Here is a 23,818-nt window from a genome sequence, read left to right on the forward strand (position 1 = left end):
TGCAGCCTCCTTTTCTCCAAACTAGACAAGTCCAGAGTCCTCAGCCACCCCTCACACGAATTCCAAAGATACCACTTCCCATCTCGGTGCACACACACCTGGGTTGCAAACCTCTGGACTCAAGATAGAGGAATATGCTGGGACACGGACAGCTGTAGTAAATGTTGGCAATTAAAAGCACGTGAACGGCTATCTATATCCACAGCTCATTCCCACCAGCGCTACCTGCAGTACCCAGGGGATGATCCACATGAGAGGGGATGAGCCATACCTGACTCCTGCTGAGGAGGTTTCTCCTTCTTGCTCATGTTGGTGTTGGAGTGAGATCTCTTGCGAATCATCGACATGAGAGACCTTTGGGGGAAATGAAACTGCAGATTGTCATTCTGTCCTGTGTTGCACACTGTCAGAATGAGCAGGAACACGACACACCAACAGCTTGCTTATACCTGATTATACAGCTACTTATAAAAGACTCATTTAACTGTTCTTGTACGCACTGAATTACCCCCCACAATGCCTCCCATCAAAATGCACTAGAGAAATTTATTTCTTTTTTCACAGACATTAGGCACAAATCAAAACACTCTAGATCTGAATATTAAAAGACAGTCTCATTGTGACACATGACAAATTGAAGCTGCTCCGGAATAATAAATGGAGAGAAGAGCTGTAGATATTGAAGTATTGTTCTCCAGAGGACACTTAAATATGGTGATCAGTATCTCCTCACCATCTCCAAGTTTGTAATCTTCTTACAGTGTCAAATAATTATCCCCTCACTACAGTCAAAACGTAGAAGTCCAGGCAAGTAAATGATTCATCTTCAAGCTCAAGTATAAGCTTCTGTGCACATCTGATGAGCCAGTGGGGCCCATCAGTCCCTGTTGAGCACTTCTCCTCACAGAGTAGTGACGTGCCTGGCATAACGGGTCAAAACCAGAAAAAAGCAGCATCCAGTGCCTATCTCTGAAGTAATTCCTATGCACATAAACATCACAGTGCATGAGGAAATACTTTGACTTAGCTACTACAGGGCTTAAGGCAAATAGTTTTATCTATTCCAAATAGTAAGGGGCAAAATTTTAAACAAAAAAATCCTTACGATACCTCTACACATTCATGCTATACATTAGTCAGAAACAAGCAAGTGAGCTGAATGAGTTAACGGACATAAAAGAAGCAAAAGACCAAACACAACTGTTCAGAAAATGTTTAGTTTCTAAAAACAATGCAACATGCATAAAGGGATGAATTCTCCCTATGAATCATCTCTATTCATATATTTAATGCAGTAGTTAACAAGACTCCTGTATGTCATTTCTATTACAGAAGGCTGGAAAGTGTCATCAAAGTCCATTTATTTTTAAAACCAAGCAGACAACATGAAGATTAGCTGAGTTTCTAAAATTAACTAAGTACCCATTAGGGCTTACTTAATTAATTCATTTGGGTCTAATGCCTCATACATCACAGACTGGTCAACCTCTTTTATAGTCATTTGTGAAAATCAGGCCTCATTTTGGTAATTTCACCCAAACCGCTTGATGATGGAATGATGATTTTCTGTTTGGGTTTTTTTTTTCTTCCTTTTAACTTATGAATGTAATTATGGGAACTCAATGGAGCCTGCATTGTCATCATCAGTATCCGACATGAAGGGCCACACAGTAATCCAACATATCCTTTGGATCAAAGGAGTTTTCTTTGCAGTAGAAAGCATTTCACAAGTCTGTAATTACACAGCTATCAGGTGAATAGAAAAAAAATCACCTAAATTTAGAGGAGACAGGTATCCCTCCTCCTCCAAGGTCACAGTCTAGACAATTTGTTAAGCTTGGCAAGGCAGACACTGTTCAAAACTGGTCAGGGTGTTAGTCTGTTGGGAGGTGGAGCACAGTCTGTGTCCTGCTGGTAAAGAGCCCAAGACAGGTGGAGAAAGCCTTTTTTTCTTTAAAGACACTCCTCCTGCTTGGATGCAAGCTCATGTAATGAATTCTGCTCGTGCAAAGCATTAATGCTGGGCCCTTGTCAGCACTTACCGTATAGGGTTGGGAGGAGGGGGTGGAGGGAGAGGAGGGGGGGGCGGTGGAGGAGGAGGTGGTGCAGGATTTTCAGACTGCTGTACTCGTTTTTGAAGTTCATCAACTGCACAAGACCAATAAAACAAACCACAGTGAGTCTCAAAACCAACTCTGACAGTTGAAGAAAAAAAAGCTACTTATTGACTAAAGAACAAACAATGAGACTAAGCCACATGACTGCTAGAAGTCCTATTTTCAGCAACACCTTCTACCAAGAACAATGTCCTAGACACATGAGATTCCCATTAAACCAGTTACCTCCAGCCTGAGTTCCTTCTGCAACTAAAACTCCTCCTCATACAGAATTCTTCAAATAAAACAACAGAGCAGGGAAAACTTCATCCCATTCCTGTGATGGTCTATTTGAGGCTGCACTTGAGAATGAACTAACAAGAGATGGAAGAAGTTGACAGTTTCAGCCTCCAGACTTGCTGGTGGTGTGGGTTTTCCCCACAAAAATGGTCAAATCTGGGTGGTGACAGAAAGTATCTTTTCTCTTCTGTTTACATGTCAGATCTAATACATGGAAATCACTTTTCTGCACTTGAAATGTCATCAAATGTAATTAACTGGGGAGGGGCAGAAATAGAGGAAAAAAAAAAAGTCTTGAATTTCTTCTAGTTACAAAAATTCTCAGCAACTGTTCTGATACAACAGGAATTCAAAGTGGATATGGTTCACAAAATCACAGAATATGCTGAGTTGGAAGGGATCCCCAGGGATCATTGAGCCCAACTCTTAGCCCTGCACAGGTTCTTTGCTCTTGTAAGGATGGATTCAAATTAAAATTACAATATTTTACACTTAATTTTAAATTTTAGAAGGTAAAAAAATAATACACTCAGGGTAATGTAACAACAGTATTTTTATACCTTACAGAAGTTTTACAAGGTTATTTTTTCACACACATTTTAGACACGCTTGTTCTGCATTTAAGGGCAGTTGCTGTACTTTGTCTAGTGGAACACAGGCCTGGATCACAGCTGAACAAAAGCTTCTGGGGTCTCAAACATAACATGTATAATTCCATTAGATGTGCACCAATCACCCCCCCTACACACACTTCACCTCTAAAATCAAAGTTATTACACAATTTTACCTGAATGCTTTAGGTCTCTAGCTTTTTCTTCTGAGTGCTGACATTTAAGCTCTAGTTCCTTTTTATCTTCTTCCAAAAGTTCTAGTTGCTGTTTAAGACGACTAATCTCCTTATGCAGTGCTTGATTTTCTAGCTGCTCTTCCAATTCTTTGATCTGCAGTTGGCAAACAAGAGCATTCATCTCAGTAAAATCCATTTTCTGTACCTCCTCTTGACAAATAACCCACTAGGTACAGTTATCCTAAAAACATAGTGTTATAGTATAAGAGTGAAAACCTAGTGAAGTCCTAGAAAGATGAAAATTTTTGAATGAGAGCTGCAGAGATTTTTCTAAGAGATGTCAGAATTTCCTATTATGATCCCAGCTTGCTTTATCTCTTCTTTAGAATATGTCTTCAGCTCTAAAGTACTTAAGATGTAAGTCGCTCCCTTTTCTTTTTATAGAGTTTTTATCACATAATTAGAATTTAATTTCAGAACATTTCCTCATTTGAAGCATGAGAACACTGACATTTTTGTTCTCTTACTGACTGCTTCCACTGACAGGCTGGTTATTTAAACTCCCTTGTCTCAACTCATGCAGATGCCAGTGGGTGAATTATGGAATACCTGATTCAGAGGCAGCATTCAGATGCAGAGTAGCAATAACTTCCCAGCTCCCTAAATACGTACATTTTGCTCTAGACGCATTATCAGATTTGTAAGAGCAGGCCTCAGGGCTAAAGGAAAGCTCATTTTCAGGGGAAGCAATGGTGATTTCTTCCAGTTAAGAGATTTATCTAGTCCAGTTTAAAAGAACATATTTGTTTATGTCCCAGCACTTTAGATCCTATTTAGATCCACACTGCAGCATTCCACTCACCTTTCCCTGCTCCAGTAGGCTTGGCTTTTCCCCATCCCTTTCTTTAGCAAGACCCAGACTACTAATGTGAACTGCCCACCTCTCACCTCCTGGCATTCTAAGCTTATCCTCCCAAGATACCCTTTACATTACTCAATGTCCAAAATATTCTCCTGTCAGCTGTTTACTCAATGGAACTTGACTTAGTGCTTGTAACTGCACTTTGCTGACATTCAGAATAAAATCCTTACCTAAACCAGAGGCTTCAGGCTGAAAAGCCCTGAAGTTTTGTACTCATGTCTTAACAGAGACCCAGAAAAAGGGAATCACAATCTTCTCAGAAACTTAGCTTATAAACTCTGAACTCTTACAGTGGATAAGATCTCAAATAACTCCGAATATAATAAAAACACGACACTCCTTAATTTCTGGAGGCTTTCAAAGACTTCCACATAAGAGGAAAGAAAGTCTGTTTTACCTTTTGCTGGTGTTGAAGCCTCTCTTCTTCTAATGCATGGGTTAGCTTAGCATTGTCATCCAAAGCCTTCAAAAGTTGTTGATCAGGAGCAGAATTTTGCAGAAGCAACTGACTCTGCCTTTTCATCTTGTTTTGTTCAATGAACATCTGCCAAAACAAAACCCACACCCAACAAAAACAACAGTTCAGCACAGTCTAACGCTGTCCTGGGGAAAATAGCAATTGGAAAGAAAATGAAGAGGTTAACATGGTGTTAGTGTGGCAGGAATAGTGAGGAGGAAGGTGTGAAGGAGGGGGAAAGGAAGTTTGAGAGTAAAATTCACAGGAGCTAAGCTCAGGCTGAAAGGAACCAGGTGTTTGCCAAGAACCATCCACTGCTACACCCCAATTACCCACATGTTGGCAGCATTCAGAATTTAAACACATCTCTGAATTCTGTTTCCTGGAAATGGGAACAATCTGACCTCCATTTGGGGAGCTCTGGAAAGACTGAAAGAACTCTAGGGAGAGGATAAATGTCTATGAATTCATAGGTTACCTTCCTCAAACACGTATGCAAGCCTTGGCATAAAGCCCTCTTATTTGAGGGTTACCTGGATACGTGAATGATGGAGAATCTTCGGGAAATTAATTTCACTCCAGGTCTGTGTAACCACTGTATGCACTTGCCCCAGGAAAAGGCATTTTAGGGAAATTTCAGCCTGTTAGTTCTGATCCTTGTGTTCTTTGCTCTTCCCAAGTTATACTTTTGATATGGCAAATGAACATTGGGGGGGGTGAAAAGCAAATACTCTAAAGACTTAACACTGATAAAAATACCACACACTTCTCTAGGCTTCACCTAAGAGACGCAGAGCTGGCAGCACATGCAGTTTCTGTAAGAGATCTGCTCCTTCCAGACTGTTTAGGAACTTGGTAAAAATAGATCGCTTCCTGACAAAAAAATTCCTAGTGAATTTATTCTGCACCTTGACATCTCTTTCAGGTAGAGGTTTTCCCCCAGGCAACACGAGCTTCCACTCGAAAAACTCAGCCATGCCTGTTCTTACAGCAGAAACAGGGACTGGGTCATGCTGAGGTCTCGGATGAGTGTGCACAGGTCAGCAGAGCCACTTATGGCAGGAGAGCAGAGAACAGCCTGGGAATGCAGATACTCCCTCAGACTGTAAAAACGCTGTTGTATCGTGGAGCACAGCAAAAGCACAAAGGTATTTTAAGAATAAGGTATTTGAAATACAAAAGCTCCATGACATCCTTTCAAATTCCCATCCTATTCATTCACAAACCAAAATTACAGACAAAACGTGGTTTCTTCCCATCTGGTTCTACTACAATGCTGTGTGATTTACTTCTTTTGATACTACTGTATATCTGAGAAGTACGAGCTGGTGCAGATGTGGCAAGCATTCCACCCAGTGCTCTGCACACCCACTCCAACTGAGCCTTCTGAGCAAGCAGCTCTCTCTGTAGATGTGCAGAGACCCACTGACCGTGCTGAACTTTGGAGTCCCAGCGCAGCCTGCTTGACCCTGCGTGCCAGCAAAAGTCAATTGATGCGGCCCTAATCCTAATAAACCTGCAAAGAACACTTCACTGGGCAGAGCTGTGCCATGGGGGCAGCAATAAAGGAGTGGAAGCATTCGATGGAGAGGAAATGATGAACGTAGGCTCTAGTACTGCATTTTGTTATAAAACAAACAAAAACAAACTGATGATGATACACAGGCTCCTGTGGTGTGCTGCAAATGTGCACTGGACAGCAGCTCCCTGTCCCTAAATTCTGCCAGTCAAACTGTTATGTTTATGTTACCTTACACTAGTAGGGCAGTGGCAAAAACAATTCAAAGGCAAGAGAATTCCAGAATCAAAGTTACCCACAACAATCCATAAAGGTTTGCCTTTGCATTGCCAATCATTCCTTTAACATTTTATATTCTTAAAAGAGACAGCATCTTTGAAGCATCATAGTTAAGAAAGGTCCAAATCACTGTTAAAGAACTCAGTACTGTGTCAAAGCCTCCTGTGTTCCTGTCAAGTCACTCAGAAGTTATTTAACCCTGACAGAAACAGCATCTCTCTAAAAGCCACCCTTAAAAGCAAACATCTCAGTTTACCCACTGTGAACCTTCAAAGCAAAGTGAAAACTTGGATTTATTCTTTTGGAATCTAAAAAATAGTCTGAGGTGATCAATTGCAGATTTTTATTCACCAAGTTTCTGCCACTAAATCTAACAGAGTTATTCCAGCCTGAGGGAGCAGAAAGCTGCCAAAACAAGAAGAAATCAAGTAGAGCAACTTGATTTCTTCAACTTGAGCAGATACTTCACCAAATGTAGAAAATTCATATTCACTTTGTTTCACGTTCTTCTGCAACAAAACAAAAAAAATCCTTTTGAAGGCTTGGGTGAAAATTTTTTCATTCCGAAGCTTTCACATGAAGTCCTGCATTTTCGATCAGCTTTTTAAACTGCTTTCATGATACTGCAAATACGTTCCTGCTTACAATTTATATATATATATATATATATGGAAGTGTCTTCAGCACCACAAAAAAAATTGTTGCTTATAAGTAAGATTGCAATCAGACCACATGGGGAGTCACATCCATTTCAGAAGTTACTTACACACATGTTCTTTAAGTGCCAGCACATTCTAAATGGAAGGGAGAAAACTAGACAGGACAGTTGCATCAGACAAAGCAGAAAGAAAGCTGGTGATGAACTGATTGCAAGTTTTCAGAGGCTGCTCTGTGTTTGAAATAGGATAAAAAAGACCCTTAAAAATTATTTCTAATTTAAAATTTAAAAAATCAATTCCTGCTTCAGCAGGGCAGAAATCTGACTGTCTGCACAACCCTGAATATTAATTAAAGTGACTGCTGAAAGGGCAAAACAGCTACTAACAAGATTACTTGAACGAGGTGGAATTTAACCAATTGATGGATTAGTTCCGACTTCGCCACCTGCTAGACAATTATCTGCAGAGCATCCCAATCAATGCTGGAAACACAAGTCAATAGTGGAGGAATCCACTGAAACCACAACTGCAGCTAAAGGCAGATCACAAAGAAAAGTAGTTTGCTTACACCTATCATTCTAACTTTCAAAGTCTCCAAGTGCTGTGCAAACCAGTTATGTATTCCCCTCCGGCCCCAGTTTACGAAGAGAAGCCTCAAATTGCAGGAAACCTGGGACTTGGCCACTTTTCATTAGCAGACTTTGCACAAGAACTGGGGAGGTGAAAAAAGAGAAGGGGGTGAAAATACTAGAAGTTTTTCCCTTGACCTCAGTGGGACCATACCTCATTCTCAGACCTTGCTCAAGGCATTACCCCACAGAGCATTTGCTGCAGCTGTTTTTTGTTTACACTAGAGCTGAAAAAGGAATTCTCCCTCATTAAAAAAGTTAGAAAGCAACTCCGTTAGTGTCAAGTCCCTGGAAACACTGACCCTCATTCAAATAACGTTCGGGGTAAAACTGGATGCTTTCCGACTAACTCTGCTCCCAGGAGCAAAATGAGGCCAAAAGAAATGCTTTAATATCCATGTGTGGCTCCACTTTCATCTGTACATCATTTGGCTATTTGCCATTTTTGTCTTACCTACAGCTTGAAGGGATAAGAAGGTCCCAATGCAGCAGCACTGTTATACTGGGGTAATCATTGGTTGCATAAACTAAAATAAAAATCAGTGATAAACACTATACAGTATGAACAGAATAGCAAAAGGCAAATAGCAAGGCAGAGTAAAATTTGGGAAGTCTCCAACAGAAAAGAGATCACTTAACTGAGCAGCTGACCCTTATTTCAATCCTGAGCAGCACTGCCCCATCCCCTCCCACAGCCCAGTGAAAAACCAGTAAGTCATCCTCATGGAGTGGTAACCCACTCATCTACGTTTGTCACAGTTTACAGAAGCTGATGCCTTTTGTATCATGTGTACCCTGAAGCCTTGCAGTCTTATGTTCAGACCTGAAACATGCCCCAGGGGAGGCAGGATCAAGGTACCCTAACCCTAATCCAAAGAACAGGCTATTTGAAGGATCTTATGTGATGAGGACAGAGTGATCTTGTCTTGATTATGGCCTGACAGAGCACTAAGTGGCTCTAAATTCAGGAGGTACTTGGATTAAAATATAACTCCAGGTGTGGCTTTTAATTCAATGACTAATCAGGGAAAAAAATAAAAATATACTCCTTTAGAGGAGCCAAAGACTAGTCCTAGTTGGATTTTCAAACTGCCAAGGAAAACTGAGCAACATGAGCATGAGAAAGGACATATGCCTAATATGGGCAGCCAACTCATCTAGATGAGTAATAATATTTTAGACTAATAAAGCTACAATACAGCTGTTTTTAGTTATTTGGCTAATTGCCAGACAATGTCTGAAGGGACTATTTCTAAAGAGTTAAAAGATGTAGCATTAGTACTTTTTGTAGCTCAGAAGGTCTAATTTACTCAGAATGGGAGAACTGGCATAGTTAAGTCTATTTCTTGTCCATCATTTGCTTCTCACCACAGAGGAGCTTGGTGCATGTATTCTGAGTGCGAGAAAACTGAATTCCTATCAACAGTGTGACTTCCTTAAAAACAGAGTATTATTTATTTTACCAGCTTGTTCTGTACAAAAGGATTTTCAAATTACAGCACTCATTCTTTTCTTATGAGGCACAACCACTCAAGGCCCAAAATAAAGAGAAAAAAATAATCTTTGTTGTTACTTATTTCTTCATTTCCTACAGGTGCTTTTTTTCTCACGGTAAAATCATAGTGATACATTCTATGATGCTCACAGTCTTGCAGCATTTATATACCAGCTACTATGTTCAGAAGTAGATCACACTCCACATGAAAAAGGAAGAAACCTCTTCACTTTTTTTCCCCATAGATTGACTGCCTGAACAAAAAGATGGGGGGTGGGGGGCGGGGGAAGAAAAAGAGACCAAAGAGATAGTTTCCTAGAGCATACATCTGTTACCATTTCACAAGCCTGTTCTTCAGAAGAAGCCTGATGAAAATATTAGCATTATATCATACTTCAAAAGTGCTAACATTCAAGCTCAGGAGAATTCAAGCACTAACTACTTATCATGTCTGTTTAATTATTATTTCCAATTCAGTCAGCTGGACAGCAAATTAATTATCTTCAGATACCAGTTGCTGCTGAACTACCCTTGCTAATGCACAGAGTGTGGTATTGTAAGCAGAATTGCTCCGTGAGTGCAGGTTTTGCAGTATCCACTCACAGATGTAGCACATGAATGCAAAAGTCCTCACAAATTAACCCCAAAGTCACAAATGCAACTAAGGAAGCACTCTTTGGGAGCCCACATCAAGATAACTGAATCCACTGCGTGCAACCTCATGAGTAGTGCAGACATCTGTTAAGGATGGCACTAATTTCCCCCAAGTCTTATAAAATGATAGCCACCTTTTATCTTTCTATATGGGATGATTCGGTCCCAGAGTAAGGAATGACCTTTTCTGCTCCTCACCCAACCCCACCAGCAAGTGAGCTGGGGGTGCACAAACTGCTAGGAGGGGACATACCTGGGGACCCCAACTGACCACAGGGATATTCCAGACCATCTGGGATCATTCTCTGCACGTAAAGCTTGGGGAAGAAGAAGGAAGTGGGAGACATTCAGAGTGATGGAATTTGTCTTCCCAAGTTCTATGCGATGGAGTCCTGCTTTCCTGGAGAAGGCTGAACTCCTGTCTGCCCGTGGGCTGCAGTGAAGGGATTTCTTGTTTTGCTTTGCTTTTGTGTGCAGCTTTTGCTTTACTTATGAAACTGTCTTTATCTCAACCCATGATTCTTTTCATTTTTATCTTTTGATTCTCTCCTCCTGTCAGAGGGAGTGAGCAAGGGGCTGAGTGGGGCTGAGTTTCCAGCTGGGGTTAAACCACAACATCTCTTTACAAAATATTTTTGCAAGGCAGGATGTATGTTTAATAAACCACTTACGCAAGATTATTTTGTAAAACTCCTGAGATTTTTACATCGCTAAGACTTTCAGTTTACTTCTCACACCATGTTCCCCTGCTTTTGGCTTGCTTTGGCTGTATATATTCTATTTTGCTCATCTTTGTGGAAGAGTGCTTTTCAGGGCTAGCCTCTACATTACTGCAATGGCCTTCAAGACACTCTCTGCCTTCCTTTGTTTTCTTATAAACTACTCCACAAACAGCTGAGAGATCTTACTGTGTCTCAAAACCTGACACTAGAATTCTGGTTAAGCTTGCCAAGATTCCTGTGTTAACAACCCTGTTTTATTCAGGCAGGTACAGATTTTTCCATGCCTCCGCCCCTTACACACTCTATTTATTTAGTTCCTTTATGCAGATTCCTGTACCTTTCACAATGGATTGTGACTCACTTCAAATCCTCTTTGCTTTTCCTTCCCCCTCTCCACACCACGGCTGACAATATTTACTCAGTTTCTTTAAAACCCCTAAAGAACATGAATTCTAATGTTTGAAGTTGGATCATTTTTGATTAATTAAATATATATTATGGTGGTGCCAGCAGCATGACTATAATTAAAGCTGTATTGGGTTTTTTTATTTTAATCAAAAGCTCTGATTTTCAAGTGTTCGCTCACTCCTATATTTGCTCACTCCCAATCTCTTGCTCCAAATCTTTCCTCTCCCCCATCTGTGTTCGCTTCTGCACACATGCTCACCCACCCATTATCTCTCACACCTGCACTCCCAAGAGCTCACCTGTGGCAAATCTTTCTCACTGTCAAAAGGGCAGGAGGCAAAGGGCACCCCTTCAAAAAGCAGTCCCTTCCCTGGTCCCCTCCCATCGCAGCTGCAATGCAACCCCAGGAAGGCAAAACTGGAAGATGAAGCCATACTATGGAGAAAGGGGTGAATGAGAATACGTGGGCCAACCACCCCATTGAAGGCAAACTTCGGATACCTCAGCCCCTTGAAAAGACAACACGCCCACCAACAAAGAATTAGTAGTTCTGTATTTCAAGCTAAAAGATGTTTGGGCTGTTTGAGATACCACAAACGCTGACACAAAACACTGAGATGTGCCATTCTACAGTCTCTGCCACGGTGCTGTGGTGACAACTGCATTACTTGGAACCTATTTCCTTTCTTGAAGTGCTCCAAACAAGCTGAGCACAAAGCACTGGACATACACTCTTGCCCTTTACTCAAAAGCTGTTCCTTCTCTCAACACCACACAGCTTATCACAACCAACCATTGTGGCTTTTGCCAAATAGAGGCAAAAATTCAGCAGAAAATTTTTTTTTAAAAGAAACATTTTATATGGACAGAGAAAACAGGTGGCTAATGAAAGCAAGCAGAAAATCCTTGAACTTCCTTAGCGTAATGCAAACAACAGCTACTGTAAGTACATCCTAGAAAACTTAGCTCTCAAAACACAGCTGTGACCCCGTGACATGATCCATGTGAGAGAACACTCACACAACCTCACTCAAGCATAAAGCTTTGCTGCTGTGGATGCAGATGTGGGCCAGAGCCTGTCTCTCTAATGTCTCAGGTCACTCAAGGGACACCATTAGTGTGAAACCATGCCAATGATAACAGAATTTTAAAGTCATTTGAAATACTAGTACTCCAAACACACATGAGCAATGCCTTTCTTGTCATATGCTTCTGTATTTCAAAAAACTTTCTAAAAATCCTTCTGAACAGCGGGATACCGAAGGAAGACAAGCAGGCACAAAAAGGGAAGACTAATGCAGGCCTGAAGTTCACTGTTGTAGTGACTCCATTTTGAATGGGAGAACTTCATGGAATGAAAAGCTTCAAGTGAGCAGCTACAGTGATAGTCTGCAACAAGAGGGGCCCATATTCTCAAAAGAGACAACTAAATAATCACAAAATCCAAGAAGTACTTGTTTGCAAATAATCGGTATTTCTTTGGACTTGTACTTAACTTCTTGCCTGTTAGTTTGTTACTCAATTACAAAAAGTACTTTCAATATAATTGTTCAAAATGAGTAGGTACCTGAACATTACAGTTATGAATCTAAACAGAAGCAACATTCTGCCCTCAAGTATCAGATCATACTTTTATCTGAAAACCAGCTTAACTACATATTTATACTCATTTCTGAGAGATGTAAGACCTATATGTACAATCTTCTCTTGTCAGTTAACGATCAGAAGCACAGAATTAAGAAGACAAAGTAAAACAACAGCAGATGTAGGACTGATACTGTAATAAATAATGCAAGCTAAATGTACATGCCTAGAAATATGTTTTCTTAAATGCTGCAAAGTTCTCCAACCTTTTTACACAGCACAGTCAGGGACAGAGAGCAAGTGCAAGCAACATCTGGGTCGATTTCCTCACCCCAGGCTTCCAGATCGTCAAATTTACTTACGTTCTATCTCAAATTCTCCAAAATTTGTTCTGTTTAAAATGTTGCAATATTATTCTGTTATCCAAAACACTCAAAATACCCAGCAAAACCCAGAAGATTAACAGAACACACTAAGTCTGTTCCCTGTTTTCTATACAGATTCAAAATGCATATATGCCCTTGCTTAAAATGACTGAATGCAGTGAGCTGTACAGGAGTTATTAAAGACACTTTTTAGCTGCCCTTTTTTTTTTTTTTTTGAGAAAGAGCAGCAGCAAAGATAAAAAGCAAAAGAGCTCTCTACTCAAAGCTAACTTCCTGAAGGCTAAATACCTGCTTGCTGGCAGCCATGGTTTCAAAATCTCAAATCCACTTCATATCAGATATCACGTTTCCCTTTACAATACTTCATTACTGATGACTCAAGCAATTTTGATATACAATGGCTTTCTTTAAACTTGAGCTCCCTGAAAAACGATTACTTAGGAAGCCCAGTTTTTATTAAAGAAAATATTGATGCACAGCTTGGGATAGAAAACCTTGAAAGTAAAACCCAAGTGCAGAGCTTTTAAAATCCAGAGTACAAACAAAACAAGAAAAAACCACAATCCAACCTAAACCAAACTCATGATTTTAGAGGGCTTCACTTTCAACAGAATGAAAGTGTTTGTTAACATTTTCTAAGGCAAACATTGCCAGTCACAAGCCAACAAAACAGCCACCAGTCATTTCATAACGCTACCGAGTAACTCATTTTCCTCTTTGGGAGTTTATACCTTTTCTAGAACACGGAAACGATTTTTTTTTTTCAGCTTGAATGCTCCCTGCAATAGGTTATTTGAAAGGTACATGTTAAACAGCAGCCAAACTTGCACAAAACTCAATTAATATTGTATTTCTGCAGCACTTTTTTATGAGTTTACATACTTTTCAGGAACAACACAGTGGTTCAAATTGTATCACCAGAAAGGCAGCTAACTCCTCCCAGATCCAAGCACCACACCAAAATGTTAGTGCTAAGCCTGTTACAAGCCTCGCCTTATAAAGTGACACAGGTAAGACTGCATGAATAATTCTGAAATGCTCTATAAATGCTCTTGAAACAGTAAACTCGTTTTACAGATTAAGTAAAGATGTTAGCTACGTAGGATGTGGGATTGCATAAGAGTGCAATAGGTGAATTGGAATCAAGTCATCCAAGGTGGTAAGTTCTTGCCCAGCTGCAATGTCTTAATTTTACAAGATCCCTTTTTCTCAACTCCTCACCTCTTGTGCAAACGACTCTGCTTTCTTCCGCAGGTTCTTTTCCAGTTCAAAGTTTATATGGAGCTCTTCATATTCCTCTACTGCCATCACAGACACTGTTTATAATAAAACAAGATCAGAAATAAAAGTGGAATGGGTCAAAAGAAGAACTAGTGTTTGATAAGTGTTTGATTGATAAGCTGTTATTCCCTAGTATCATAAATCCTTGACTGACAGTGTAACCCAGTTTTACCTTTCTGTATAGAGCCTGCTTTGCATATTTGTCCTACTTGCTCTAAACCTCATATATATGCACAATTACTGATCTTCTGAATGGAGCATTACTCCTCTACTCAGACTTAAAACCTCCAGTAACAGACATAAGGTAGCACAGAACATATTTTGCCTCTTTGGGTCTAAGCAATCAAAGCCTCAAGAGAGCTTTGCTGAATCTATCAAAGGTTGCATTACCTTTGAGGCATCTGTATTTGTTTACCTGGTTTGAGTGAGGCTTGATGTGCCCCTTTAAAACAGAGATTTAAAGGAGCCTCAAGAAGAAAGCAGTGCAATTTTGTGTTGCTGTATTTAAACTGTGCTCACAAAAGCGAGACTCTCTGGGTGCCTAAAGCTAATCATGGACATGCTTCCCAAACCATTCTGAACAGGCTGCAGTCCAGGACAGCAAGAATCATCTGAAAGCACTCAACTGTTTATTGTTAACATGTCTCAGTGATCACTTGCCATATCTTGGTAATCTCTAGCTCTTATTGGCTGAAGACTAGTTTGCAAGGGGATGACACTGGATTTCTAACACAGTTGTAAACAGGTTTTTTTGGAGATAAGCACCATACACAATAAACAACCCAAATACTTAGAAAAGCTTAAGATACCTTCACTGACTCTGCCTGAAATGCACTGAGTACACAGCTCCAACACAGTGCCCCACAGACACAAGATACAGTAGGTACTGAATGAGCTACTCTGGTCAAGCATACAAAAACGTCTAGCTTTATGTTGCCAGTGCATTAGGACCTAGACCTTTCTTCTTCCTTCCTGGAAAACAGGCAAATTTGAAACTACGGGTTGTTCCCCAGATCATGCTTAGAAAAAAGAAAACATTTCAGAAATTTTTAATCTGCCACACCAACCCATCAAAATCTTCAAGCTGACGTGTTTCATCAATGTATCCGAAGTCTGTTGTTAGAAGAGTCTTCAAATATTGCCTGTCAAAAGCTTAAGCAATGTGGACACATGGAAGAGATGGACACTTGGTGGAAGCTTACAGGATATGCCCTAATAGATCTTGGCCAGACTCATTGTCCTCCATTTCAGGAAAATGTGAAACAGCCAATAACACTTTTAGCCAAATAATTTTTAATTTCACAAGGCTAAATAACAAACAAGAGAAAAGAGCACAGTAATCCAAGGCACAAAAACATTCCCCTCCTCCCTATATTTCTTTGGGGTCAACCATTGCTCATGTAGAAGCACTCGTCTTCATTAAGCAAAAGCTTTTCTTTTCTGAGCCATATCTCTTTCTAGACTTCCACTACCCTGGGTTACCTCTCTTCTCTTTCCAGGAAAGGAAAGTTCCCAATTTTCTTCCATAACTTGGAAATCTTATTTCCCACATTCTAGCACTCTAGCACCTTTTTCTCATCATCCTCTGAACATAAACCAAGTCGCTCCCAAGCCTTTAGATATTCAAAATGACTAGCTGTGTCCCAACTAAAAGGAAAACTGATATAATGTTTTAGTAAAACAGGACATTGAGGTTCAAACTCCACTCCTGTGAAGGACTGCCCTCCTGTCTTAGTTTGCATCTTGTGCCACACAGAAAAAAATTTTCCTATTCTCATGTAACACCTGCTATTTAAATTGTCACATTTTCCTGGAGTATGGAGAGGCTAGAACAGCCCATGTGTTTATGCAGCGCCTGCAGCAACAAGGGTGAGTGTCAGATCTGGACCACAGTCACTGTTCTGTAACCTGCTCTTCATACCACAACATTAAAGCTCTGAAGCTTCTGCAAAGGATGCAGCAAACTGTTAGAGAACCTGCTGAGACCACACACCTCTGTTACATTTCTCCAACAGTTTTTGTTGCTTATCAACTTCAGTTGTCAAAACAGCCTTTTCTTCTTTCAGTTTATTCACCTAGAAAAGTAGAAAGAACACATAGAAAATAAGGGCATTTTAACCAGTGGTATAAGGCACATAGCACATATATAATGCAAGCAGTATTTTGCTTTCAGCAATTGTGTTTCTTAGGTTTGGCTTGATGCTAGGGTTCCCAGTGGGATGGAAAGCATTTTTCCTCCACCTTAGAGATGTCATAGCAGATGTCATAAAAGGGTTATGAACCAGTCCTCCCATGGCACGTTCCAGTCACAGCTGCAAGTATCTTTGGAACCTTTCAGGACCAGGCACCTGGTTGAAGTTACTAGCTTGCCCTTGACTTTTTGCATTTCAATATAGTCAGACTGCTGTTTTGGCTTTTTTTCCTGTGCTCTGTTTATTGTCCAAGACCTGTCAGCTGTGTCTTTATGAATACAAGTCTTGCATAGACAGGAAGAGCCACTAAGTCCTGATTTGCATCAGTACATGGCTTAGCCAGTTTTCAACAAGGAATGAACTCAAAAAGCCAATTTGCTGGTCTAATTACCATGACAGGGCACTGCCAATGGCTAAACTTAAGGATTTGCTCAATGAAGTAGCACCAGTGATTAAGCTTCGTGTCCTATAAAAGTATTCCTTGCACACCTACAGATTTAAGGAAATCCAAAAAAACCCTGCAGGCTGTGATGAGCTGTCAGGAAGGGGTGGTGACAGTTATAATATGGGCATTTGAATAGATCAAACAGATGATGAAAAGTCATGTGCCAGCAGCAGAGGCAGACTGGGCTCTGACGTAGAAGGCTCTTTGTAGGCACATGCCCCGAGTGATCCATCACAGGGAAAGGCTGGCAGGACGTGTGATTAGACAGTACTCAATTAACTTCACAACTGACCATTTTTAGCAAAATTAGATACAAAAAGTACCGACTACACGCTAACATGGTCTCGCCTTCCATGGCACAATACATACTTCTTCAATTACTTCTACAAGTTTGCACCTCAGGTTTTCCAGTTCAATGGCTAAGGTCTTCTTTTCCTCATGAACAGACACGATTTGATCTCGCAGTTCTGCAGTTTGAGGAAGCAAATGAAAAATATATTTTATTTGAAAAACAATAACAAAGGAAATGTCACAGCCATGTGAGTACAGTTGAGTATGAAACACCTAAACTGCATATCAAGCATCAATTATAATCAAGGTACATCCTCAATAATTTTTTTGCACAAGTGTCAAGTAACAGATCTATAACAGGGCCACAGTTTCAGATTTACTCTGTTGAGGTAAGCTGCCTTGTTCAGTATTGCAGTCCTTATATGCATCCTGAATGATTCACTTCTTGCTATAATGGGGCCAATCCTGCCACCACAGAGTGTCCCCAGTCCTACTCAGGAGACTGTCACATCACAGAGACTCTGCTATGGAGGCAGAAGAAAGCAATTTTTAAGAGGCGTCCTTTAAAACAAATTAATGCACTTTAATTCTTTTTGGATCATGAGTTCTTGTCACCAGGGAAATAAACAAAACAACAGGCAGTTAATACTTGGGAGGTTTTCACTGAAGAAATTGTCCTGAACAGCTGCCAATTTATAGTCTTTGTAACATTATGTGAGCAGAGTCAGAATAAACCTTTACTGATGGAAGAGCTAATGCTTGTAATTTTCCCCTCAGATTTTTTATTCCTTAATTATTAAAATAAGAAATAAATTAAATTCACAATGGAATAAAACATTTTATTATAATCACTTCTTAACAGGAGATCAGTTTGCATACATAATATATCAAGGTTTAGGTTAACATGAAAACACCAGGAAAAAAAAAATTTATTGATATATATTAGCTTTCAGTAAGTGCTCTCACTGCCCACCTGTTTCCAGTATTTCACAGCACTGCTGATCACTGAATACCAGGCACAAGTTGAGAAAATTGTGGCTAATCAATTGCAGATGATGATGACATCCCAGATGTCATTCTGTTTGGTCTTACATCTTGACAACATCGATTCTATACCAGCATCCCCCCGTCACAACTCAGGAGCCTCAGACTTACTGTCCTCTACATTAAAGGCATACACTTTCTAGAGTAAATAACAAGACCTGTTTTCCCAGAAGATTCTGGAACTAAATAGTCTGGCTTATGGATTTGTGTTTTCCAGCAAAATTAATGAGGAAAAAAGTCTCACTGAAATTTATGGTACCTGTATTAAATCTGGTTTTACAACACATATATCAACCTCATCATCTAGAGAAGAAAGCACATCCATATCCTACAAAGAGCCTCAGACTTTACTACCTTATTTGTGTATCCTTACAGAAAAGCAGTGGGAGGGAAAGAATCACTCCAAGAAACATCCAATACTTTACTGAATGGTGAGAAGGACTTCCAAAATCCCCAACACGCCACTTTTCATTCTTCAGTGAATTCTTCATTAAGACAAAAAGCAGATACATCAGAGCCTTTCTAAAATATTTCTCTAATTTGACTGCTACCCTCCTAACAGTGTCCTCCTCTGATCTGCAGCCAGTCTTTGCTTTCTTTAAATGTATTCTTGACATCTTTCTCCAGTAAGGACAGGAGGGACCCCAGAGTCTTATTTTCAGTTCAGATGGAGTTGCATGGTGTGGATCACACCATTCGCTGTCGCTTTCCTACATCTGTAGGATGGAAACCAGCTTATTAGAGAAGGAGACTGTGATACCTCATTTCTTGGGTGGGACTGTTTTAAAAGCATTTTTACAATACTCGGTCTTTTTTTCTCAGTGATACTTTGTACCACTTTACTGTGGCCACTGCACTTAAATAGAAAACAATTAAGAAGGTCAGGTTGAAAGTTCAGAAAAGCTGTACTTAAACATCAGTTGCTCCTGTAACTTGTAATAAGAAAAAATATGAAAGCTTTTTTTTTTTTTTTTTTTTGAAGTGAAACACCTAATCTCTCTTGTCACTAAATCCAGAAAGTGGGCACTCCCCTTTTTTACTATGACACAACAGAATCACCACGATTTCATCAAAGGGACTAGAAAGGAAGGCTAATTTTGGATTCCAGAAATACAAGCTGGCTTTCAAAAAAGAACTAGGTATTTCTGAAACAAAGGACAGATTGTTGTTATTAATATATTTCCATGTTCTCAAGCTTTCCTGTTTTACCCAGTACAACAGTCCCTTTTTAAGCTGCTTGTTTGGCAATAGCTCTGGAATATGAATGAAGTTTATGCATGCAAAAGTGCATAATGGATACAGCAACAAAGAGTCCTGTATTACAAGCTTTGAAATAGTGACATAGCAGTGGAAGCAATAGGAAAGTGACCCTGTCCTTCTGCTAAATTTCCTAAGTGTCTTAGGAAATACTTCTTCTACTGACTCAGTAACACTGAACTCTGTTAGCTGTCGATGTCATTTTCCTACTGCACTGTAACTTACTCTGCAGGCTGCACATCCCCCAGGTACGTTACACAGCATCACTACCAGCCCACCACGTTCCTACAGTCAGTCCTGGAAATCCTTTGATTCTGACCACTTTCAGAAGTGTCATTCGGAACCAGCCCATCTCTGGTACAATCCAACCTGCTGTTCTTCAGACAACCTCTGCCTTGTACGGTGGTGTAGGATCAGCAACAATGCTCACCTTTTATTTGCTGCTGACAATGCACAGAACCGCATGATCCAGAGTTGGTTTCCGTATCTGTGGATGATTCGTCCTCATCAATGTTAATCTCTTCAGTGATAATTTCTGGGCCCAGTTTTGCCATATAAATCATACTAATTCTTTTCAAGGTCTTATTTTCTTTGTTCAGCTGAAAGTTAAGAAGGACAAACAGTAAGAAGTTAGCCTGTGTTTAAGCTGTGCAAGTAAAAAAAAAAGTCAACGGTTTTGGGTTTTTTTCCTCTATCATTAAAAGGTTTATCAAACAAAGACGACAAAATAACATTAGATGAATTTTGAATTCCATTCAAAATTAAAATGGTCTAAAGATGGGATGCTTGTCCACCTTTTGCCCTCAGATAGGCTTGAGTTGAACATGATGCTTTATTCATGCCCTTCTTTCCTCTCTGGTACTTCCATTTAATAAATACTCTGTGTAGGTTCAAACCAATCAAATCACCTATCAAGCTTATTTAATGCTACACATGCTTTGTGATAGCTGATTCACCTTCTCACCCTTAAGCACGTACCAGCATCAAGAGAGTGAACGAGCTGAAGAAGATTTCTGAAGAATTTTGAGATCCTAAAAGCTTACCTAGTTTTCCCAGCTGCATCAATTGGTTAAATAAAAATTCTTACCTTCTCCTATAGCCTATTTTGCTTATAAACTACAAACATTGTAACTAATTTACTTCCAGTCGCAACAGAATTACCTCAAAATTCTTTCCAGTCATTACTGGAGAGTCAACAAGCTTAAGATGAGAGTCATAAGGCAATTCTTTTTGGGTCAGACCAAAAGTTAAACCAACTCTGGGTTGGGTGCTTAAGCACATGACTGGCTGGTAGATGATACAGAAGAGATTCTGTGCCAGGGACCACTGAACAAGGATTGCTGCAAATGTTTCACTCTCATTTCTTTCACCCTCCTGCATCCAGACACCCCACAGCAGCAGCTCCCTGCAAGTTTAACATGGGGGCATTCAGGAGTGTGTTGGGGTCACTGCTCACCCACCAGCCAAGCATTCCCTGTGTTCAGGTCTAAGAAGGAGACTCAATTTTCTATTAATACATACTATGTGTCCAAGTCAACACGGACCTCAGAAGTCCAAAACACACCTTTAAAGAAAACATACACTGAACAGCTTTTTTGGCCCCGAATTTTTATCTAAGCAATTATCTTTGATCCTCCTTTTCCTCAGCCCCTCAACTACAGGAGATTTACTCAAGAACTTCTTCATCTCATTCCCAAAGAATGAAACTGAGCAAGTGGGAAGAGTGGTGTGAGGGACCTCAGATGGTTTACTCAGCTCACTGCAATAAACACATCAGCTTTGAAAAAAGAGCCCCATGGGGTAAAGCAAGTCTTTGAACTGCCCTTGTACATGCATTACAGGAAAAGTGCAGAGAAGAATGAAAGTTGCATAAATGCGTTCATTTTCTTACTTATATGCTGATTGTCTATCTTATGAATTCTAATATAGTGTCATTATGCAAACAATTAAGTAAATACCTCCAGAAAGTACATTGCTAATGCATCTAAATTAAAGTGATTTCTTGCTGGTGTGATTTTTACCATATCTAAGGGTGTACTTTGGGCAGGAATGGGGAGGGGCGGGGGGGGGGGAAACAAAAAAAAGCAGTCAGCATTGCTAATGAAATTTGGTTCAAAATTGCTGTAATCCATTTTCTGATGAAGTGGCTCAGATGCATTTTACACAACCAAAAATATATAAGAGAGATAAAAACATTCTTTAATAATAATGCACTTCTGATGAGATGGAATATAGAAAATTACACACTTGCTAAATTCATCAGACTAGACGCAATCAACAGAGCAGTGGAGGTCACCTTTCCCCTGCCCTCGCTTTGCTTTCATAAACAATCACCTGAAATGTAATGCAGTGGTTGACTTTTTCCATTTGATTTAGACATTGAAATGCTCATTATTGTTTTATATTTCACACAGGAGAGTTCTAAAACTTATTTTCCATTTAACCTAAAAGCATATGAAAACTAGGTATCAGGATGCTAGTCCATGAAAACAGAAACTAAATTAGAACAGGTATTTTTTTTCTTTAAAGGCAGGAATTGTATTTTGCATCTCGCATGCAGCTTTTAGTTTTTTGCCACTTCAAAACTATTTCACAGATCCACAAGATTAAAAAAAAAACTTATAAGGGACATGCACACAATCTCAAGTTTAAAATAAATAAAAATAGATCAGGTATAACAACATAACCATGATCTCACCTTAGAAGCCAAAGCCTCAGCACTTTCACGGCACGTCTTTTCAATTTCAAGATGGTTCTGAATACAGTTTACTTCCTCAATAACCATGTGAGAAACTAAGGGAAGAGTTCAAAAATTAGTCAGTATTTTCCTATGTTTGACAAATGCTTCCCATGATCAGAAACAGTACATCATTTTCTGCTAACCTTCTATGTAAGCATTTCAAATACAGGGAAGTACATTTCTAGATAATCTCCAAAGATAGGAACAGTTCTGAGCACTGAATATTTGCTTAGTGTCTTTAAGTAACTCTCTCAAGCCGTGTTTGTAGCATTAGAGGGGCAACTGAGTATAAACTTCTGGAAGCAGAAGGCCAGCAGGAGCCTCCCTGACCCTTCTCATTCATCATCATTTTTCCACTAACATTTGAGGAATCAGAGTGAGACCTTTAGGACTGTCCCTTAGGATTGCCATCAGAATTCTCTCAAAAATTTGGTATCAATACCATTTTCAGAAGATTGGAACCTCAGTATTTTTAAACTGCCAGGTTAACTCAGGTGTGTTACAAAGGTTCTTTTTACTTTCCGGTGTTCATGTTTGTATGGTGTCACATCATCACACTCGCCAAACACACGGTACACAAAGCAGGTTTAGTAGCCAGTGGAGAAAGGAGTTAAGTGACTGAAGCCTCTGTATTCACAGCATCTCACTGCATGTGCTCCAGTGAAGTCAGATCATTGCCACAGCACAGCTTCTTCATCTCATTCTGCTCCATCAGGTTCAAAGCTACCTGCAGCAGCCGGATGGATGCAGTCCTGATGGAAACTCAACACTGCCTGCACTGCCCGTTTTTTTTACAACCACAGCTGAACAACCCAAGTTACTGTATGGCTGTTATGTCTGAACTGTTTCTTATTTGAAGTCTCTCTGTGCTTGAGCATGCCCTAAAATAAGCACCCTAAAATTCACCACCTACCTTCACTGTCCACAACACAGATTCCACCACACCCACACACACAATTGTCCCTGAGGCCAGCGCCAAGACCCAGCTGTCTGACTACGTCTGAAATACACAGCTCTGCTATCACATTTGACGTCACAGCTGCAGAAGCAAGAGATACATCTGCACTGATGGAATCCCCATTACAGCAGTGGGTACATATCAGTCTGTCAAAACCAGGCAATATTCTTAGAGTGACCAAAAGGTTATGGAATAAATCTTATTTTCTTACACAGGATACCAACATGAGTTAGAGGAAATTTAGAAATACAAACGTGCTTAGCTTGCAATTCCACTTCCAGCAGTATGAAGGTACTTGGCTAGTGTTGAAAGCCTTTTCCTAAGGGACAAGCTAAAGTTGCACAGGAGAGCAAAGCAGAAAACCCAGGAATAGTTTTCCATTTCCCAGGCTAGCACCTTTCTAATTGATGCAATTACCCCTTGGCTCCTGGCACCCCCATCCATCCCAGCCAACAGCCTGGACCCTAATTCTTGAAGTCATTGAATGGCACAGATTCCTTCTCAGCCCAGTGCCAGGATTTCAATGCACAGAAAGGAATATTTGCAGTTGAGCAATACTTTGGAGCAGGAACAAGGCTGGAAGAATACAGTGTGAATACAGATTACTTTAGTAGTACTTCCTTTAATTTTCATCAAGATAAGCTTTAAAACACAGTGATTTTATACCACTGGGGAGAAAATCCCCCTTGCTCTTTTCCAAGAGTTTTGCAGAA

General features: G+C 40.0%; 1 protein-coding gene across 4 annotated transcripts in view; it reads right to left on the reverse strand.

Moving 5' to 3' along the window:
* SHTN1 (shootin 1) overlaps positions 1 to 23,818 on the reverse strand; it is a 60,655-nt gene that overhangs the window by 17,738 nt on the left and 19,099 nt on the right. For all 4 annotated transcript variants that reach the window (XM_050339038.1, XM_050339056.1, XM_050339045.1 and 1 more), the window contains 9 exons: positions 22,106 to 22,200; positions 19,838 to 20,006; positions 17,185 to 17,282; positions 16,172 to 16,253; positions 14,119 to 14,213; positions 4,503 to 4,649; positions 3,184 to 3,337; positions 2,043 to 2,148; positions 272 to 354 (listed from right to left, as the gene is read on the reverse strand). In XM_050339038.1, coding sequence (XP_050194995.1) covers positions 272 to 354; positions 2,043 to 2,148; positions 3,184 to 3,337; positions 4,503 to 4,649; positions 14,119 to 14,213; positions 16,172 to 16,253; positions 17,185 to 17,282; positions 19,838 to 20,006; positions 22,106 to 22,200 — 1,029 coding nt within the window. The remainder of the gene's footprint in view (positions 1 to 271; positions 355 to 2,042; positions 2,149 to 3,183; positions 3,338 to 4,502; positions 4,650 to 14,118; positions 14,214 to 16,171; positions 16,254 to 17,184; positions 17,283 to 19,837; positions 20,007 to 22,105; positions 22,201 to 23,818) is intronic.

The sequence above is a fragment of the Myiozetetes cayanensis genome, unplaced genomic scaffold, assembly GCF_022539395.1.
Source record: "Myiozetetes cayanensis isolate MyiCay16 unplaced genomic scaffold, myiCay2020 scf10, whole genome shotgun sequence".
Taxonomy (NCBI): Eukaryota; Metazoa; Chordata; class Aves; order Passeriformes; family Tyrannidae; genus Myiozetetes; species Myiozetetes cayanensis.